Below are 22,826 nucleotides of genomic sequence, written 5' to 3'. Positions count from 1 at the left end.
CTCACTGATAAAAATATTAACTCAGTGTGCAACTGCTATGAAGAAGACAAATTTCATTTCAAAGGACTTGCCATTTTTTTCTTACTGTCCTATAATGCAGTGTCATTCAAGGATGCTGAATATGGGAGTATTTTATATAGCACTATAGAATGTATTTTCTCAAAATATATAGGTCTGGATAAACTTTTTTTAATATAACTTTAAAAAAAAATTAAAGAGAAAGATAAAAACTAACAAGAATTAATGTTTAGAATGAAGAAAGAAGCAAAAAGAGGGAAATAAGAAAAGAACAGAGCTAAAAGTGAAGAAAAGAAAAAGAGAAAAGAAATATAAAGAAATGACTTTGATTTTCTTTTACAGCAGTTATAAGTATAAATGTAAATTAACCTCTTATTTTATGGTTACATCATTGCTTACATTTTTTTCTATAATCTTTTTTTTTTCTAATCATCAAATCCATACATCATAATTTCATTTTTTTCTGTTTCACGCAGAAAGTCAATAAGGGGATTCCAATCAGCATCATACTTAGATGATGTCTTATCTCTAATTAAAACTGTCAATTTGGTCATCTCAGCAAATTCCATCATCTTCACCATCCATTCCTCCATTGTGGGTAAAGTTGAATTTTTCCACCTTTGTGCATATAACAATCTCACTGCAGTTATCATGTACAAAAACAAAGTTCCATTATTTTTTTCCAACTGTTTATCCATCAGTCCCAAAAGAAAAGTCTCTGGTTTCAATTGTATATTAGTCTTTAAAATCTTCTGTATTATTATATGTAGTTGAGTCCAAAGCTTTCTAGCTTTTTTACATGTCCACCAAGCATGATAAAATGTCCATCTTGTTGATTACACTTCCAGCATAAATTTGAAGTACCTTTATACATTCTAGACAGTTTTTCCAGTGACATGTACTAATGATACATCATTTTATACAAATTCTCTTTAAGACCATAACGTAAAGTTCATGTAAATCCCTGTCAACCACATATTCTCCCACTGTTCCATTTGTATATTATAACCAAACCATTTTATCATGCATTCTTTCGTTTGTTCTTCTTTTGTTTCAAATTTCAATAATAGTTTATACGTTTTAGCAATAACATGTTCATCATTTGTACACAATTCTGTTTCAAATTCAGTCTTACAATGTTCAAAACCAAAAGTTCTTTTATCTACTTTAAATTTTTCTAGTAATTGCACATAAGAAAATCATTGACATGTATATCCTTCTACCTCCAGCTCTTCTCTTGATTTTCTTTTATATTCTCCTTGACAAAATTCTAGTATATCAGAGTAAGTTAACCATTTATGTTTAGTTATTATTTCTCTTCTATAGAATGCTTCCTGTGCTGAGAACCACAGAGGTATTTTCTGGCACAGCTTAGGTTTATATCTATTCCATAGTTTCAGTATGGCACACCTAACAAAATGATTTTTAAAATCAACATTAACCTTAACTTTGTCATACCATAAATATCCATGTCACCCAAATCTCAAGTCATGTCCTTCTAATTCCACAAGACTAGCTAAACTCACAGAGGACGATATGCATGATTTCTAGTTACGATGGCTATATTTTGTTTCTAGGAGAAAGGCAGAATGCTTGCGGTGCCAAATTGCCAGGGGACGTAAGAAGATGCTATTACACTTATGATCTGTTTGTGGGTTTCCCTTAGACATCTAAATTAGATAGATACTGTGCTAGGAAGTCTTTTCATCAGATCCAGCATAGCTCTTCTGTTTTTCTTGGATGGTGAGCTATAAACAAAAGTAAGACAAGTAATGACAAGCTTTTAAAAATATCAAGCCCATGGTCTATCCTGCATCTTTAACATCCTTCACTCACTAACTTTCAAGCACAATTTTAAAATCCTTAATGTAACATTTAAGATAAGAGTGTCAAAAAAATAACCACAGAACCACTGCAGTAGGAACACTGATTTCTTCGGTATTACAGGGATTGTCTCTATGGGGCAGAAATGAGGCTATAAAATAATAGTTCTTATTGCAAACATATAGAAAGTTGGTAGCAGATAGTAATATTGCCTTCATATTCCATCATTTGAAAATACTTAGTATCACTCCCTTGGATCCTGGTCCAGTGCAGTTGATTGCTCCATGCATGGAAGCCAGCCAGCAGGCAAATTCTTAAAGGCAAAATCCTGTATGTTGGGTTCTGTGAGCAGAGAAACTACAGCATTAGGCTGTAGCAAGCAAGAACTGGGATATTCTGCTGGTATGACAAATTTGTGACAATCACTGGGTGAGGTTTCCTGGTATACAGGTAGGCATGACGGTGTCACAAGGAAGATCTACAATTGGTGCCCTTGGTAATATCCCTTCAGGCCATTATTAGCAAACCCTTCCTTCAATTCTCTTTGTTCAGTTATGGCAAAAATGTGCCATTATGTGTGTGTGTGTGTGTGTGTGTGTGTGTGGGTGTGCTTTTTCTTCCATGACCATAATGGTCTATATTCTATTCCCTTGAAGACCATTTGATGACTTAGAAAGGCTATTTTCTTTTCTGTGGATACATTTTCATTCGAAGAATAATTCTTATCTATAAATAAGATAAGCTTATTTATATGAGGGGGTCAAAAAAGTCAAGATGGCAGCCATGATTGTGTAATTGAAGCCCTGCCCCCTTTTCATGCATCTAAAAAGGAGCAAGGCGTCAGTTGCCCAACTATCATGGCAACTATCAAGAATCATGGCAACTATCTTGATTTCTTTGACTCTTCCCATGCACACCCTTATGTGCAAAAAATGCAGACTCACTTAAGCATAACTATTTCGAGTTTAAATCAAGAAAACATTGTTTCTTTTATCTTATCTCATCTTACATAATCTCTTATCTTACATCTTTTACTTGTTATTAATTGTATACCTGCTTTTTTTGTTCCAACACTCAAGGTAGCTTACCAAAAAAATACAAAAATTAATACAATAAAAATCAAAATTAAAACCAGTCATTATAATCATAAGCAATTAAATGCTTGGCAAATGAGATGAATGTTTGCCATTTTCCTAAATTCTGAGAAAGTGGGAACCAAATGCACCTTCTTAGGAAGTGCATTCTACAGGAGATGACTCTTTCTTGCATACACGAGAGTTGAGCTTCTGGTACTGGGGGCATCTTCAGAAGGTCTTCTCCCACTGATAGAAGTAACCAAGCAGGAAGGATGGTCAAAAGTATAATACTGCATGCAGTTCCAAGACCTGATGACCATCAATAACAATACAGTGAAATGCTCTCAAATGTCCATTAGGTATAAAAAATATATCATTATGGCAATTCATCTCATTTGTATAATTAGTTTATTACACAAATGACATACATGAATGTAAATGACATAATTTGCATCATAGTGCAAATTACTTAAACACTGAGGATATGCTAATGTTAAGGCAAAGTTAACGTAGATTTAATTTATCTCATTCACACTACATGGATGCAAAAGACTTTTTCATTATTTTGAAAGGATGTCTGGATGAAAATCTGACATGTGGCATCAATAGTCCACTGAATGGGACCGATGAAGTCAAGGTTCTCTGTACTTCTATTTTCACACATATTGTAAAGCAGAGAATAGGAATAGAAGACTTATGGGAATTACCTCTAGAGCAGTGTTTTATAAACTTAGCCACTTTAAGATGTGTGGTCTTCAACTCCTGGAATTCCTCATGCTGGCTGGGGAATTCTGGGAGTTGAAGTCCACACACCTTAAAGTTGTCATGTTTAAAAAACACTGTTCTAGAGATAGTTTATGAATGTTACTATTGCAATTGCTGTGCATTTAATATGTGTTGTTGGTGGCAGCTTTTAAGAAAGTTAAATAGCATTATAGAACTTTCCAAACTTTTCTAAAACCAGTTTTATCATGCAATGATAACATCATAGCGCAAGATAATTGCAGCCTGATGTGTACTTCAGTGCTATCCATGCTGATTTGGTTTAATGTTCAGTAGGGTATATTCTCAAGTAAATGGGGAAAATAGTGGAATCAATCAATCCTATAATACTTACGTAGAAAGACATTTCCCACTGTCCACTGATTCTTTCTCCATAGCAAGTATTCTAACTATCCTTTTTGTACTCATTTGAGAATAAATTCCAGTAGAATTAGTTAAAATTCTAAACTATTCTACATGAGATTAAAAGGTCGAAAGAATTATCATCTCAGTATATCACTGTTCATGAATTGTTAATGTATGAGCTGTTCTAAGTATTAATTGAAACCTATATTCTCTGGACCTCATGCATCCCTCTTGAACTTTTAGACTGGTCCTCCAGCAATTAATTACAGGTTTGGATAGAAAAGGGACCAGAAACTGAAAGGGAGAATGCTGGGGTCATGGACTGGTGAACCACTTGACCCCCCCCTTTTTTTTTTCATTTACCGATTCACCAATTCCATGATAAAATGGTGAATCTATTATTTTTTTAAAACCAGGGAAATTGACAGAAATTTCCAGTTTCCCCTATTCTCCCAGGTGACTAGAAAAAGCTCCTTCCTTCCTCCCTCCTTCCCTCCCTTTTCATTGATAGAAGTAGCCCTTTCTTCTTCTTGTTAACCACTTAAAATTGGTAACAGCTTGGATACTTGCTCTCCCAGCATAGATGTAAGGAAGGGGAGTCCACCAGTCAGGGGTTGTAGGAAGTTGTCGTTCGTCCATCATTGTCAGTGAAGACCTCAACACCATTAGTCACATTAAAACTAAATGTGGTGTGTCTGAAGATGCCCAATTCAGGCATAGAATGTCCTAGCACATGTTAGGCATATATGTGTAGACACTGCAGTTGTTGCACTGATGGCTCTAGACTTGCACAGCTCGCGCTCATGTTGTGCTTCTGCAGTGTGCCTTACTTCATAAGCTTAACAGCCCTTATGGATGAGGCCATGCCAGGTAGAGCAATTTTGCGCCAGCGTTTCCCATAGTGTCTGCATCAAGCAATTTCAGGGAGACCTTAAATGTATCTTTGTAATGTTCATCCTGCCCTCCATGTGAGCATTTTCCAGCAGAGAGAGCCCCAGAACAGAGCTGCTTGGGTACGCACTCATCTGGCATATGGATGATGTGACCTGCCCACCAGGTCTGTGCTCTCATCAGCAGTGTGTGAACGGATGGTAGACTTGCTCTAGACAGAACTTCAGTATCTGGTACTTTATCTAGCCATCTGATGCCTAATATTCTGTGAAGACAAGTCAAGTAGAGATGTGTGATGGCTGCATCTTTTAGTTTCAAGGAATGAATCCTTGCTTTCAAAAACACCGGAATGCCTCATTGAGTTTCTCTATAGAGGACCACTGACTTCGTATACCTCCAGAGATATGGCATCTGCCCCTGGGGCTTTGCCATTGGATAGCTGGCTGACAGCTTCTGTGACTTCAGCTACTACTGGTGGGTCATCCATAGTGCTGCTGATGTTGACCTGGGGAATCCTGTCTATTGCCTCATTGTTAATAGATGATGGTCGGTCGAGGACGGCTTCAAAGTGTTCAGCTTATCACTTTGCCCATTCAGGATCTGAGTCTTCTCTGTAATGTGAGTTGTTCCATCTATACTCAGGAGGGAGGAACTCCAGAGAGACTGGGGTCCATAGAAAGTATTAAGGGCTTCATAGAACTGTTTCAAGTCATTTCTATCAGCATATCCCTGTATTTTGTCTGCTTTGGTGCTCAGTCAGGCATCTTGCATTTTACACAGTTCATTCTGGACTGTCCTATGTGCACTGGCAAAAGCATTTTTCTTGGCAGCTGATGATAAGTTGTTCTGATGGACACAATGAAGGCAATGCTTTTCAACAAGTAAAGCTTGTGCCTCCACATCATTCTCATCAAACCAGTCATGCTGCTTGCAAGTAGAGGGTCCTAGCATCTTCAGTGCAGGTGAATGGACAACATCCCTGAAGCATTCCCAGTCGTCCTCAGCACTGCCAGCAAGATGCAGGTCACCAAGCTTGGTTTCTAAATCTTCAGCCAGTGCTGAAGCTGTGCTGGGATTTTTCAGCCTGGCCACATTTATTCTTTTCATGGCCTTGCTTCCTTGGTCGCCTCTTAGATCTGATGTGGAGCTTTATTTTGGAGACAATGAGTCTGTGATATGTCCAACAGACAGCACCTCACATGGCCTTGATCGCTCTGACATGCTGCCTGTCTTTTCTCCTGACAATGACATAGTCAATAAGATGCCACTGCTTAGAGCAGGGATGCACCCAGGAGGACTTGTTATGGTAGGCAGAAAGTTGCATTAGGGATAAGAAGCCTTATCACTAATCCAGGTTTTGTGCTGCCCAGGATTTCAGTAAAAGTAGACCATTACACTTGCCCACTCCATGTCTCCCAGTGACTCCCTGCCAGGCTGCAGAATCGCACCCTACTCTTGCATTAAAGTCACCAAGTGAGATCAGCTGGTTGGTGCTGCTCACTGATGATAGTAAGGCATCTAGTTCTTCATAGAACCTGTCTTTTGTCTTGTTCATGTTGGTCATTGTGGAGACCTAGGTGCTATCAGGGTGGCTTGACTTCTATTCTGTGTCATGAGCTGGTTGTTCACACCCTTTGGGAGACTAACAAGTTTCTGAACAAGGTGACTGCTGACAGCAAATCCAACTCCAGCATCACGATGCTCATCGCTGCCACAACTGCTCCAGAAAAGTGTGTCTACCTCCAATTTCAGTCAGCTGGCCTTCGCTGGCAACACGAGTCTCACTCAGGGCCACAATGTCAATGCTGTATCTTGCAAGCTGTCTGGCAACTAAAGCTGTTCTTCTCTCAGGCCCATCTGTGGTACAGCTGTTGAAAAGCACGTGCATGTTCAAAGTGCCAATGATGAGCGGTATCACCTTGCGTTTTTTTGTGTTTGTTCAACCACCAAGATGGGATTCCTACCAGCCACAGTAAACTGGCCAGAGTGTAATGAAGCAGGCAATGTTTAGGACACCTTTTCTAGCCCCTTCCTCATACTATGGAGGTAAGCAGTGGGTTCCTAAAGAAGGCTGCTCAGTCACCCAGGTAGATGCTGAGTTTCACAGCTGTTTTGGTCAGTGAAAAAGCGACCATTAGACCTGAACCACCTGTATGCAGGTCCATGACTACAGCTCCCAGTGTATCCATGCCTACTGCTTTGTCACTGACCCATCGCCACATTTTAATTCTTTTTTTTTCAAGAGTGATGATCATGATGGTGTTGAGACTAGCACATAATTTAGATTTAAGTGAGGGAGAGTTCCACAATGTCAGCCTCACTCTCTCTTCCCAATTCCCATCTGAGTCCAGTGGCGAGACAGAGTCAAGACAACCAGAGATGGGATTAGGTGCAATGGATGACTAGGACATCTTCTGTGCTTTGTCATGCTCTTTGCATTCCACAATGCTTGCAGAGACTGCCTTCATGACTGTTGGGCTTTCCAATGGTCTCATCTGCTCGATATGCCAGAGTCTGTCTTCACATGCTGGGATAGGCTTGTCTTGTCTCATAGCTACCCTCACCTGGTTTAGCCAACTTGTCGAAGCAGTTGCTGGGGTGTGGCCATTGTTGCATGCGAACAGCTACAGGGAGCGACAGGTGAGAGCTGAGTGCCAGGTGGGGACCAAAGATGGGCAAACTGCCTGGAAAGGACGTGACATGTTGCCCCCAAAGCTGCTACCCCTCCTTGACACCCTATGCACCCCAAGTACAGTGTGGACAGAACACCATGCCATCATCATGGCCAAAATGTAAGAATGGGTTGAAATTCAAAAAAGACATTGTTAAGCCACTTTCATTTTTGCTGGTTTATACATGCATGTCAAGCAGCTTAAGGCTGCAAATACGGAACAGCCCCCAGTCTACAGTTAGCAAATGCTATGGTTACTAGGCCTTGTAAGAAAGAAAGGCTGAATCTGGCAATGCAGCAATTAGCCATTCCTAGGCTTCAGAGAACCCCTGTATAAACATAGTTTCAGTTGTCTCTCAAGAGACAGCCAAGAGAACAGCCAAGAGATGGATATAAAGGCTTTGACTACTTTGCCCTGCAGAGGGCAAATTATCAGGCGTCCATTCTTGTCTGCAGTAAGACTGTAATCTACTTGAGTCATGCTTGAGAATCCTTTGCTTAAGAAGCCAATTCCTGAATAAGAAGGTCAGTATCTGGAGAATTGAAATTTACAGCCAAGTCAAGGTATGAAGCCTAACACAAGAAAATACGCCACTCAAGAAGTTGGCTTCATCCCACAAGGCTTATCCCTCTCAGAGTGTTATGTGCAAGAATAACCAGAACAGAAAAAGCTATGAAGAAGTTCAGATTCAAAAGCAAAATGGGGCACGCAGATAGTGCCTGTCTAAAACTCCTTAAAACAGCCACACTCCTGGGATAATGCAGCTCTTCTCCACAGTGATTGTGTAACTTTAGGAAGAAAAAAAAAAGCTGGCAGTCTTGAGAGCCATAAACTGCAGGTTTAAATGCCATAACCAGCGCTTCTGCCTAAGATCCTAGAAGTGGCAAAAGATCCTTTACCCAGAGAACTAATGTGTAAGACTAGAAAATCTCATTTCATTCTAAGGAAATCTTCCCGTTTTAGAATCAGAAAGCTATCCAGCTTTCAAGAGCCTTCTGCAATAATATTGGTAACTCAGAATGAGACTGAATGGACAATATCTATAGGCCAAATGTTTAGGCTGTAATTTTTCCTTGTTTTCAAAAATTGAATATGTGAAAGAGTCTAAGATAAGAATAATTAACTCCCTTTTACTATTCTTCAACCATATTTTTGCCAACTTCTCAAACTGACAATATTAAGAGGTCCTTGGAATCTTAGAGTTCAGCAACTGATAGTTTCACTTGTAAAAAAAAAATGGAAACATTTTTATGTCATTTCATGTACAGTACATATAGTAAATACAGTGAGTACTAAAATACTAAACTGGTAATGTTATTAGTAAATTGACATCTAGATATTATGATCTTAAAGTAGCAAAGTAAAATTACATTAGTAAAGAATGCTGTGAAATGTTATTGCTTACATTTCAAATTTCCCCCAATTTTGTTTTTAAAAAAGGGTGCTGACAGGCCCCATGGCTTTTATATCCATCTGTTGCAATGGTTGGGCGTTGCACAGTCTTTCTGTAAATTCATGCTTTTGCAAGCTTATAAGTTGTACTTGCAGTTTTCTTCTGACTCCACCTCTCTCAATTTGAACTTGGATCCAACCTGAATATCAAAATGTTATTTGAAAAGCCATGTTAGTCCAGTTTGATTGTCCAACCTTAACCTTGACACCTCAGATGGGTTTTGAGCATTACTCATAATTTACTCTTGCAAATGATGAAAATAATAAATAACTGGATCTGGACTTGACAGAATACCTTGAACCATGGTGTCTACTAAGGAACTGTATACAGTCTGTGAACCATATATTGCTGTAGGACATTTCTTACTGTTTCTAAGAAACTTGCAAATCCTTGTTCTAAATACATTGATCCACTGAATGGTGTGTTTTGATCTGAAATTATCTGCTTATATTCTTTGTAATCTCTTCTTTTGCATATAAGTTCCCAGCTTGTTCTAAAGCCTTTGTAAGACACTAACCACATGTCTTTAGGTTTCAGTTGGTATATGTTGTCTATTTCTACATTGCAGGTGCTGGTAAATTATAACAGATTTCTGTTATGTTTCTGATAACATTGGACAAGCTTGTTCAGTATATCAGGTTAAGCTAGCCAAAATGGACATTTAGTTAACACACCACAAGAGAAATCTTTAAAGCTAGATGATTGTATTATCACTTTTTGGAACTCTGTAATACTTGCTGGTTAAATCAATTTTCCCATTTCATGTTTCAGGCTAATTAATGGCTGTGACAAAAAAAAAGTTCTTTTCATATGATACCATTGTTTTTAGTCAAATGATTCATTGCAATCAAATATTATATTTTATAACATGAGTTTTCCAAGAAAGATCTTGAGAGCAGGGAATTGTTGAGTAAACATGCTTGCTCAGAGAGCAGTCCTAACACCCCCATACAATGGTTCATGAAGATGACAATAGAGCAGAATGTCTCTTTGCCAGAGGTGAACTCTGGAAGTCTCTGTTTCATAGTTAACTGAGCATAGATATACTTATGATGATCCTTTTAATAGCAGTAATCCAGATTGGGACATTCCATCTCCATCACCACCACAATGGTCACCACCATCACCATGATTTTTGAGGATTATTTGAACTCTACAAAAAGAACACACTGCAAAATGGTAAACAAGGAAATATTTTACCAACATAATCTTCAGCTTTTAAAAGAGTTATTTTAATTAAACAATGTGTATGTAGAGATGTTTAAAGGGGAGGTGCACACCATTAATATACAGGAGGCTTTGAATACTTAATAGTTTTAGTGTGGCACCTGTGCCTCTCAGCCGGACTGCTTAATAATGACTGAAGCGCACAATTTAATGTAATCTGTTGGCTGCTTCAGATTGGAGCTTACTTTCTTCTTGAATCAGAATTCCAACACTGTTGCTTCTCTTATGCATTATGTGGGCAGTGCCAGTTGCTAATAGCTTTCTAAATTCTGTGCAGAATGATACCTTTATCTGAGTCCTCTTGTTTATGAATCACATCCTTTTGTTCTGAAGACAGAGGGAGGTGGAGATGGGCAAAGACTTTTTGTCTGTAGCTCCCAGTGCTGGATCTCAGGTGTCCTTGAATTCCAACTCCTGTCAAGCCCAGTGATCATGGATGATGGGAATTGGTGTCCAACAATATCTGGAATGCAGTAGATTACCTATCCATTGAATGAGAATATCTACTTTGACTATTCCTCCGAAGACTTACAGATATATAAAATACATCTAGTTTTTTCATTAGTGATGTAGCATTACCCACTTCTTATTCTTCATCTTGGCTATTTGATTGCTTCCTGTTAGGATACCACTTTAGTTTTGTATTGCATTGTAATACTGGAATGGTAGTGCCATCAGTAAGTTTCTTCATGAATGTTCATCATTTGTAACCACAAAAACTTGATCCTACATCTGTGAAATAGCCATCACAGCTCCAGGTACTATGCCCCATGCAGGTTTCCTGTCCTGAATGTAATTTCAGACCAAATACTTTTCAGTGGAGTTGTGCAGTACTAAGTAATCAGGAGATGAAGTCCTGAACACTGTACATGTTCTGTGGGTGCCAGTCTGCTGCCTGCCTCACTTAATGGGATATTTAAAAAGAGAAAGGGCTATCCTTTCTAAATGTACCTGAAGGGCCCTGAAGATTTTCTATTAAAGCACAATGATCCAAGAACAATTTGAAATTGCCAGCCTAAGATTGATGGCAAGTTTCCTGTAAATAGAACTTCCATACCTTGCTCCTAGCTAAATCTAAGGGTGGGGAGAAATAGGCTCAGCTGGCAACTAACCCAGAGCAACAAAGACTTTTTCTCTTCTTGGATTAGCTGCAAAAGAATCCTGCAGTCAAACAAGAATTATGGAGGAAGATCCCTGTTGTCACTTTGAAGATATGATGTGTTCTAACTTGGCAGATACTATGAAAGTATAATCAGTGGTCATGGTGCACATCAGACAGTTGAGAGGAGGAAAGAGATTTAGGCTACCGTGTAGGAGGCTGAAAACTAGAGCTTTCCAAGACTTCTATTTATTTTGCATACAGAGGTGGTGTGTGTGTATGTGTGTGTATAGGGGAGGTTGGTTTTAGTGGGTGGGTAAGATAGTGACAAAAGGAGAAAGAGTTTAATCTTGGGAATATTACCAAACTGGCTATACAAAAGAGACAGGCTCTGTTTAAATCAGAATGGAACTAAACCATTGGCATTTAACACCAAAAAGATGGCTGAACAGCTTTCAAATTAAACTTTGGAGAAGTTGTTTTATGCTGAACAGCACATGAGATTGAAATTGTTTTGGTTGCTCAATGGGAATAGAGGAGAACTTGACCATAACTGGAGGGCAACTTTTGGGATTGAAGGGGCTGCATTAGTTCTCAGAGAACATTTAGGGACTTCACAACTGGTACCTGGCACCCTGATACCTGTATCACATGTATCAATTATAAATACATACACATGCATAGAACATATACACGATGGTTGAAGAGAGATTCAATTTCCCACCCTTCCAAAAATCCTTTTCAAGATGGTTGATTTCCCTCTGCTAGTAGCAAGGTTCCAGTCTTCAACATATTAAGCTGAAACTTATCATATCACATTATAATTTAGCATGTGTAAACCTTATGATGTTCCCCTGCTCATATTAACTACAGGGAAGGTTGCATTCTGGGGTTCAAGAACTGTCAGAGTCTTTACTAAGATTGTCAATTTGCAGGATCTGATGGCAGTTTTTAAAAAGTTTGAATATGGGCTGTAGCACAACATTCTCGCTCTGGTTGCTTCCTCTTCCATGGAATGCTTTATGCCTCATTTCGGATCTACCAGGCCGGATTCCAACATGGGGAAGCTGACATCTGGATGAATGCTGGAAAATCACTTCTGATAATATACTACCTAATGCCTTCCATTTACAAAGATCTGTGAATCATGCATTTTACTCTACCTCTCATATACTTGACACATAGTTATTGATATCAAACAGGACTACTGTTCTCCAGTGGGCTTATCTAGCCTATACAGAAGCCATGCTTCACTTAAATAACATCCGAAGTAGAAAATTAGCAGGAGGCATATTGGTTGAAATATAAAATGAGAAAAAGAATCTTCAAACAGCAAGACCTTTTGTGTTTGATCTGAATAACTCTTCTTTTAACAGGAGAAAAACGCCCCTTTTACAACAGGCAATTACTAATTTGCATGAAATGTAGTGAGATAATATAACCAAGAACTTTTCTGCAATAGATTTTATAGCCTACAGTATTATTTTTTTCCTAAAGCAGAATTTGTTTAAGAAGTATGAAGGAGTATGAATTAATTTACCTATCACTCTATTGTGATGTGAAAGATGTATAAAGATGCAAAGAATGCTCATTGACTATGTATAAAATTGGGTCATGCTAAATTAATATAATGCCAGAGTTAAATGTAGAAGCTTAAAAATGGATTTCCTTAATCTGCTTAAATTAACCAAGGGGGACTTACTCTTGAGTAGCTTGCTTAAGACTATGTTACCTTCTAAGAAAAATATATGTGTGAATCTCCCATCTTTTTAAATAATGCGTGATCATGTGTGGCATGTAGGTGAGCCATACTGGTCAAATACACAGTGCCATAACTTAAAAATATTCCTAAGAACCATCACAATTGCTCCAGAACTACTTCAAACATTAAAAAACCATTTCCATGCCAATGACAGAGAAAATAATGCTGGTTTATTAGGAAACATCCAAGTAGGAATATCAGCTCACATTAATTCAGAATATAAAAATAGCTTTAAGTTTCACAGAATTCTTACTCAGTCTCAGTAGTAACACACCCACACCATGTGTATGTATGTAGGGGTATGTGCACAATGACACTGTTGCAAGGCATTGTCAAAGTCACCTTCACAATATGTTACCCAATCATTTAGTCTCCATTGGGAATCAGTCTTTCTGCTTACCAGTATTGACCTACAAGAAAGCCTTGGTTTTCTCCCAGATCATTTATTTTTGAAAAAAATAGGAGCGATGTCTTAGGTTCTCTGAGAATGTAATGGATAAATCACTTTTTTCATTGCATAATCTTGCTTTTGGGGAATGGGCTTGCCTCAAATTCAGAATCAAATCAGCTTCCTCTCAGCCAAATGCAGCAATGTAACTTAACTTCTGTGCAGCTGGAGTAAAGGGCAGAGGTTTGCATTAATTTCTGCCCTCTGCAAAAGCTACTTGTACCAATGCACTGTAGGAAAATGAAGCAACAACCAGCTCTTCTTTTTAAGTCTGCTAACTGCCAGCTTCTCTGTTCCCAGCAAGTGAGAATCAGTGGTTTGGAGCAGCTTAGAACACCTGCAAGCAAGGCCACTAAAAATATTGAAACAGACTCTTTACTTCTCATTGCTGTAAGGATGTTGTTTATTTGTTTGCTTCCCCCCCTCCTGACTCAGACTTATGCTGAGCCCCAAAAAAGATGGTAGGACTGTGCAAGTTCAGGTTGCAAGTATTGGTGGGATTGTGCCCTTCAGGCTATACCGAATGTTAATCCTTGGAGGAGTGGATTTCTCTTTGCAGAATGTTTTGCTTGGCAGATCTCTGGCATCTCCTCACCTTCAGTAGGAAGCAGAACAGTTTGTGCCAGACCACATCAAAACCTACACTTTCTTGTGCATGCAGAAGGGCCAACTTATGAGCCTCAAATCTTTGGAAAACATTTGGGACAAGTAAGCTGAGACCCTGACAGAGTCACTTTCTGTCAGGGGTTTAACTTTGGGGAGTTACCACTTACCCTGAGAATAGAGCAGGGAAAACGGGTTGGAGCATTCCGAAAGGAACTTTTATGAATCTGGTTGCTAGTCTCTTTAAGTAAGGAAACAACTGGTCTGTCCATTCCAAGGTTACCCCAGCTGTCCTGGCTGGTTCTGGCAAATACCTGTGCGATCACCAACTGCCTTGCGAATTGCTTTAAGTTCTTGCAGTCCTTCCTTCCTTCCTTCCTTCCTTCCTTCCTTCCTTCCTTCCTTCCTTCCTTCCTTCCTTCCTTCCTTCGGAGGGATGAGTCTCAGTTGTTGCAAACACGTAGGATCAGCCAGTTGCTCAATATTTAGGAAAGAGGGAAAACAAGAAAGGAACCCCGTTCCCTTTAGAAATCCCACATTCCTAGGGACTAGAAACCCCAAAGGCTTCTCTCAGCGGTTGCCTAACCGCTAGACGGTCAGAAGCAGCCCTGAATATGAATAAACTCCTCAAGCCTGTCTTGCTCGAGCCGTGGGCGGGTGGCAACGGCACCCGCCCCGGATCTCTCCCGTTGCGCCCACCCGAACGGAGAGTCGCCGCCCCCTCCCTGGCCCCTGGCCGCCCGCCTGCCGATCGCCGGTTGCCTCGCCACTCCTGCGCTTGGCAGGGACCTCCCCGCGTAGGCAAGGACAGCCGAGGCGATGTTGATGAGGCAGGGGCTGGCTGCCTCCTCCAGAACCGTCGTCGCGGAGTCCGCCGAGCCCAGCAGCCTCGCCGCGGAGCGCAGGCGGCGCTGACGCCGGGAGGGGCCGCTGCCCGCCGCCGAGGGAAGGCGAGCCGGGGCTCCCGCGCCCTGCTCCCTGCTCCAACTTCCATCCCTCCCGCTCCTTTTCCTCAGGCGGGCCGGATCCGCAAGCCAACCGCCCGCGTACCTGTTGGCCGGCCGGCCGGCTGGGGATCCCGCGGGCGCCTCTCCGATGGTGCGCGACCCCGCGCAGCCCGCGTCCCTGGCAGCCCCGGCGCCCGGCCTGCGGGCCGGCGAGGTCCAGAGGAGGCGCCCCGCTCCGGGCTTCGGGACTTCTCCCGCTCTGCCCCGCGCCGCCTGATGTGTTTTCTGCAGGTGCCGCCTCCTCCTCCTCCTCCTCCTGGGACGAGCCCACCCGCCGAGGGACCCGGCTAAGGCAACTCCCAGGGCCACGAAGGGCGGCGTGATTCCCTCAGGCAAGTGACTGCCGCGGGGGGAGCGCGCGGGGAGGGAGAAGGACGGGCTGGAGCGCCTCGGACCACCTGTCAGAGCCTGCGGAAGATCCTGGCGCCCGCCTGGGTCGGAGCATCTTGGCTTGGAGGGGCGCTACCCGCTTTGGAGACGCGGACTAAAAAAGCGGGATTTTTCTTGCACAGAACAAGAGGGGGAAAAGAAAGGCGAGGTATACAAATCTGTTCTGTCCTCCACCCGGCCGTCTCTGAACCTCCAGCAACGTTTCCTGCAGGGTTGCTGCACTTTCCTCCGGCTTCTCTCGGCTGCTCGGATCATGTCCGCTAAGCTTCTGGTGGTCTTCTTCCTCCTGTCCGTATTCCAAGCCTGGTAAGTGCCACTGGGGCATTTGTCACCTGCATATCTCCTCTGTCTTTCTTGGTGTAAAAAAAAAAAAAAAACCCAAATCAAACAAATCTTGCAGGCAACAGATTCGTCTATCCCACCCCCGCCCCCCTCTCCATTTGACTTGATGCTTTACAGGACAACGCAAATAACTTGGTACTTCGGTGAAAGCGCAGGGAAATGGAACAGGTGCATCGCGCAGTGAAATTGATTAGACCCTGAGTAGAAGCGCAGTGAAATTGACTTAGATCTTGCCACCAGTAACCGTACAGTCACATTGTAACTGAGTACAGCTGCGCCCCCTGCTCTTCGCTGCCCGCTTTCCCCAGGTTTGGGGAGGGGACTCAAAACAACAACAAAAAAATCGGCCTTGATTCTGATCGGCTCTGGAGCCGCGTTCACTTTGGGCCCTTGGCTCCTCACCCACTGCTTGAATTCCTCTCCCTCTTCTGCGGAAAGTTTTTCTCTTGATTTCATTTGCTAAAGAACCTAAAGTGAGCTCTCATTCCCTCCATCCCTCCCACCTCTTTGAAGCCCCTGTGGTTGTCCGTGTGGTTGGAAATGAGCATTCGGGGGAGGATTGCCGGACCCACTCGCATTGATAGGACTCCAGTGTTGACCACAGGTTCACTGGTCGCCTTCCTGTAGTTGGATCCGGGGATGATGTTAATTCGAATCAAGTGTCCTTCTGTATTTGACCGGTCAGGATTTGGGAAAGGCTAGTAAGAGAAGCAAGGATGGCGGTTACTCTCAGTAGACCTGCAAATAAAGGAACAGTATCCCTAAATTAAATGAAAGAAATCATCCCCAAGAAGCCAGGAAAGGTGGGAACACGATGAAAGCAATTAGCTTTATTAACCATGTTGATGTCTCCACAACTGATTTTGGAATGTCTCCAGAGGCTCATCTCCTTAGATGGATCAAAGCGATTGCCTTGAATAGTATTTTGTAAGAGGAGATCATCCAACCAGATAGCTTCCTTTCAGAATTTACAACATAATGCCACCATACCAAACATCTACAATCACCATGTCAATCATGAAAGCCACCCCTAGCAATTCAGTTCTGTTTGTGACTTTGGTGTTGCTCGGTTTTCTTGGAATTCCATTCCCCAGTTTTCACTCAATCCCTCCCCCACCCCCTTTTCCATTCTAGGAGCAACTCTCCATTAAATGGCAACTCGTGGACGGAATAGTGATCAATGATTTGACTGTATTTATTTGCCTCTCTTGGTAACTTGAGCAATGAACTGTTTCTTTGGGGGGGGGCATCCACAGACTTCTAAGTCCTCCTAAGATCATACCACATCTCTTTCCCTTCTAATTTGCAACTCATGAAACACACACACACATATGTGTGCAACCCCAACACACTGAATCAGTTGTATGGCTTTAAAGGAAGACTTGAAATGTTCCGGGAAGGTAGGGTTACAAGTGGCTGCTTGTGCTGAGCGCCAGGTGTTCTCTTTCATTCAGCTGCTGGGGAATGCTAGTTAGGAGGTGGTTGGTTTGCACTTGTGTCTTGCTTGGAGACTTTACAGAGGCATCTGTCTGGCCACTGTGGAATAGATCCCTGGACCAGAGAGGTCCAAGTAGGTTCTTCTTGCATTCAATTTTAAAGCCATGCCTTAATCAACTGAAAAGGTCTTTCTGATTAATGTACAACACATAGCAATTATTTCAACATAGCTTTTCTTTTCTTTCTTTTGAAAGGCAGATGGCAGGCTTCGTCTTATAAGAGGCATTATTCCTTCAATGACATATTTTTGAAAAGTGTAAGAATAAAGCATGGGCTTTTTTCTTCACTCCAAAGTTATTATTAGGAATAGCTATGTTTTCCTGTCACTGCCCCTTCCCCTTCCCCTGCTCTGGTATGAATGATAACTTGGATAGGAGGTGGAGTTAGGATGACAAGGATGAAAGAGAGAAACATCCCTGACCCCCAACATTATTTCTCTGGTAAATTCTAAGCCCATGCTAATATGTTAAAGGTTTTGTTTTTAATGAACAACCCATAGCTTAGTCCTTAATTTCTCCTACTGCTCCAATGTCATCATCAGTGGGAAACTGATGGGAGTGGGAGATAAGAATGATGAAGGGCATTTTTCTTGGGGACAAAGGCAACACCACTTCTTCCCACTATCCATAATAGTTTACCTGTGTGTGTGTGTGTAAGGTGCAAGGGGGCAGGAAGATGCCTGAGTGCACACTGAAGCAAAATATTAGGCTTGTGCTGTCTGCCATGTTTATTTTATAGGCATATATTTGAGACTCCAGATGAACATCAAATGAGGTGCATCCACCATGTGGGAGATTCCAAAATCAGGAAATACTCAAAACTAGTTGATCACAGAAGTGGTCATCAGAGCTAGTTCCTGGAAGAAAGGGGGCAAGAAGATGGTTGCTGCAAAAGATGATCACAGTTATTCCCCTGGAAACCATTACAGCAGATTTTCCACCCATAAGCTCTGACCATTCTGTGGCAAGTATTGAGGTGGACCAAGGTGACAATCACAGATTGAGGCAAGAGAAACAGCAGCATTTTACATAGATGTGGCCAGGGCCATTCTTTCTTTTAACTGTTTTTCTCCTCTTTAGCTTTGATGTATGTTTCATGTACCTAAATTCACTGAGCTTCACAGAAAGCAACTGTAACTACTCCAAAAAGGATGCATGGCCATTTAGCACATTTCTGGATTTTGCTATTTTCTATGCAAATTGGTGGAAGAGTTGTGCATTCCTAAGAGGGAAATAATCTGGTTCAAGGTGCATTTCTTAATTGATTTTTTGCAAGCCATTTCCCTAATAAAACAAAACACAGTAAAGCACAAAGTGAAGACATAATGGAGAAGTTCACCAGAAGACCTCATACTGCAGATTGTGTGGGCTGCTTGGTGAAGCTGCACAAATAGTCTGCTCTTGCGTAACCTCTAGCTCCGTGTGCATAACAAGGTCTTGGGGAGAAGGAGTGACACTGTGCTTTGTGTAGGAGTTTCCATGGCTAAGATGTGGCTATGCTCAAATTCTGGACTATCAATGCTGGCTTAAAAACTGGTTCCTCCTGTATCTTGCAGCTAGGAAGGAGCCTGCGATGTTTCCTGGATGCTTCACCTTGCTGGTGCATTCAAGAATCCATTTTCTCTCCTGTTCCCACTTTCCTGGCTCTTAATAGGTCTGGCAGGAGTCATATTTATATGATAAATACATACATGAACTAAATCCAACTCCAGGGAATTAATACCTGAAGTTTAAATGTTCCCAGCCTCCTTATATAAGGGCTCTGATGGACCAGACACATTCCATTTTTGTCTACCAAATACCCTGTTTTGCTCATGTTATATAATAAAGATTCCTTGTTTTGTTTTGTTTTATTTTATTGTTTTTTGTCTTCCTATCAATTGGAAATTCAGATTTTGCACACTGAGTTTTCATTACAATGTAGGGGTGGGTGTGAAATTTGATCCATCTGACTTTTGAAATGAAATCACCTGCTATGTATGTGGGGAATTTTGAATGCAAATACACTAAGAAATCTGCAATCTTCTAAAATTACAGTATGATTTATAACAACAACACTCCAAATTAAGTACATTAGGAGAAACAGCATGCAAAAATGGTTGTATTAGGGAAAGGGATGAGGAAAATGCAAATGTTAGAGAAAAATATGGACAAAGTTGTTTATTCCTATTGGGAAACTGCTGGCAAAAATTATGTATTCTAAGAAAAGTATGCATGAAATATGTACATTAAAAATACATATGGAAATGTGTATACCTAGTCATTCAAACTTTTTCGGTCACATCTGTAACTGCAGGACTGAACAGAAGATGATAAATTCTGTGAAAATGAAATCATCAGAATTACCCATTCCTTTTGCGAGTATGGCCAAGAGCGTGATCAGCTTTATGATATGACCTAACACCCAAGTCACCTAAGGCAGTGAGCACACATTCTCTGGCAATGGCATCTACACTGTGGGTTTTAATGAATGATCCTAGAATAATGACACATCTTCCTCTGTATCTACTTCCCACATGTTCTGCTTATGTTTGTTTGTTTGTTTGTTTATTTATTTATTTATGATTTTATTTATTAGATTTATCTCCGCCCATCTCCCCCTAATGGGGGACTCTGGGTAGCTCACACAGTCCATTAAAATAATAAATACACATAAAATTGGAAAAAACATAAAAACTGTACATAAAACTGTACAAGACATTACCAAGGAAAAGTCCAAGAGGGAGATGTCATCCCCTCCTTGACTGAAAAGCCCTAATCATTTTTAAAAACTTCTTCCGAGATATTCGATCGGCTGCTCTGTCTGCCCTTCTCTACACCTTTTCTGGCTCTGTCTCATGCAATGGAATGATTAGAGCTTTACATGATAATCCAAATGCAGCCAAACATATCTGTATAAACGGAGGAAGTGACTAACCTTTTTATTTCCAACTCCTTTCCCAATAATTTTGCAGCCAAATGTTTCTTTTGTATCCCCACTGCACACTGAACTGAGATTTGCAGCTCGCTATCCCTGTGATCTCTTTCCTGTGACAGCCCTTTCTGATTATCACCACAGGGGTTTCTTCCCAAAAGCTACAGCACTTTGCACTGAATCAAATCGTATTGTGTTGGTCAAGATAAGTCCTTTAGGTCTGGTTCAGATATCCTGCTAAGGTGGACTAAGCTTGGGTTGACTGGCTAAGTCAGCTTACAGGCTAAGACATAAATAACGGTTTGCCGCAATATAGACTTGATTCGGCCAACCTGCTCAGCCCAACACTAAATAAAATACATTAGGACTTGGTACAATATGTGAAGTACCTTAGACATCCTTTGTACAGTATCTCTGTTTTTTTCCCCCTTCCTTCTGATTTTATTCCAAATGAAATAATAATGGGTTCCCTCATAATACAGAGGATTAGATTCTTCACACCATCCAACTGGTAGCTTGGTTTCTGTTCTTTAATCAGCTACCAGGCCATAGAAGCCCGATTCTCTTACCTGATGACTTTGGGATCCTGGTGAGGAATTGATTGTTAACTGGGGTGGTGGTGGTTAATGAGCAGCCTTTTGAGTCAGCAGCACCTTGCCAGAAACATGGCTTAGTTGTGGCTAAAGTCTGTAAGTTGGGTAGAGAGCTCAGTGGATCACATGCTTATTTCCATTTCTTGAAATAAATACAGACTTCCCTTGCTTTATGCTAGGGTTACATTCCCTGAAAATCTTGCATAAAACGAGACCCTGAACCCATGGAAAAAAGAGGGTGGAAGAGTCTGGTATCAAATTTTTAAACCCAAACGCATTGACAAATGTACTCATAATTTTTAAAGCCTTGCACTACATTGTTCAAACATGTTTTCTTTCTTCTCTCATGCTCTATGGACGGTTAAAGTATTTCTCCACTTGTTCTATTGCATACGGTTTCATGGCAGACAATGAGGTAGAACGGCACTACGCATTTTATTCGCATTCTTTGTTATGTTGTGCACAGTAGATTTGTCCAGGTTAAAAGCTCATCCTTGGGCTGAGGGCCCTTCACCTTTGGGGTAAGGCAGTTGGTCAAGATGCTGAGGGTTCAAGAGTAAATGAGAGACAGGGATGCACAAGTAGAACCACTGCACAACATTATGGTAAATGTGTGAGTGAGGGCAGAAAAGGGTTTTGTTGGGAAAATGTTCAAGTGGCTTTGGTGGGAAAAAGTCTTGGCATATTTCCAGACCTTTGGCGCAAGTTGACCATGCTTCCACAATTTGCATAATAGCATTTTTTTCCCCTCAGAAAGCAAATTCTTAGACAAAAATGATACATCGTGTGACAGTGAATTCACACAAAGTAAGGGAAACCTGTAGACCACAACAGTGCTCTGAGAAAGGCAAAACAGTACAGTCTGCATATGTTTTGGCCTTTCAAACCTAACAACAACTCTTAATTTTCCTACTAGGCAAATACCCTTTTCAAGTCTGGGTGGAGAGCCTGTGGTCTACCAAATACTGTTGGATTCCAATTCCCATCAGCCCCAGACAGGACAGTTAATGTGGGGAGGGGGGAAGAGTCACAGAAGTTGTAAAACTGAAAGTAGTCTCAATGCAATCAGAGGGTATCTTGATTACAGCACAAGGTACAAACTGAAATCTTTTTTCTTTCCTCTTAAAACGATGAAGATGAAAGCTGAGTTAATTCATTCTCGTGTCTCACCTACCCACATGTAATCTAGCAACAATCCATAGCCATTAAAGAAAACCTGAAATATTGGTCATGAATGCAGATATACTGTTATGCTTATTTCCCCCCTCTATGCATGATTTTCAGCAGTCGTTTTAACTACCAATTTCTGTGCATTGTGGTGATTTTAAAGACTTAGTATTCAGGGTGCAGAAAGAGGCTAGGGAACATGTCAAGCATCTGACCCTGAGAGGATAAGAACGGAAAAGTAAGGGCAAAAAGGGTGAAGAATGTGCATTTATTTTTAATTACTTAGGCTGTTTCCGAGGAGGGTATTACTCTGCAATTATCCTGCCTCCTTCACAGAATTTTACAGGGAGAGAAACCAGACATTGTAGCCTTCTTTTCATAGCCCCCCGTTATAGCGCTTGGTGTTCTTGCTTTTCTTTTTTTCTTTTCCTTATCACAGACAACCCATTAAATAAGAAAAGACAAAACAGCAGCAGGGTATCTTTTGTTTTGGTGGCATTATGACGTCTCCTAAGCATTATCTTATAAAGGATACTGCATGCATACAGTAGCTATTTCGTTTTTATCGGTTGGTTAGTTAGATGTTTACAATATTTATAGACAGCAGCAATCAAAAAGAGCCTGGCCAGCGTACAAGGGGGAAAAACAACAATCTAATGATCAGCCCCATAAAATAACATTACACTCAGATGGTGGTCTCCAATCACACTGTTAGC

At 41.1% G+C, this 22,826-nt stretch overlaps 1 protein-coding gene across 1 annotated transcript in view; it reads left to right on the top strand.

Moving 5' to 3' along the window:
• Window positions 1-15,851: 15,851 nt before the first annotated feature.
• Window positions 15,852-22,826, top strand: part of GABRG3 (gamma-aminobutyric acid type A receptor subunit gamma3) — a 380,486-nt gene continuing 373,511 nt past the window's right edge. The window contains exon 1 of the mRNA XM_088145007.1: window positions 15,852-15,904. Coding sequence (XP_088001133.1) covers window positions 15,852-15,904 — 53 coding nt within the window. The remainder of the gene's footprint in view (window positions 15,905-22,826) is intronic.

The sequence above is a fragment of the Python bivittatus genome, unplaced genomic scaffold (genome assembly GCF_059951505.1).
Source record: "Python bivittatus isolate LINGU-HERP-01145 unplaced genomic scaffold, Pbiv_v1 ctg000350_np1212, whole genome shotgun sequence".
Lineage (NCBI taxonomy): Eukaryota > Metazoa > Chordata > Lepidosauria > Squamata > Pythonidae > Python > Python bivittatus.
This window is presented reverse-complemented; position numbering and strand designations above follow the sequence as displayed.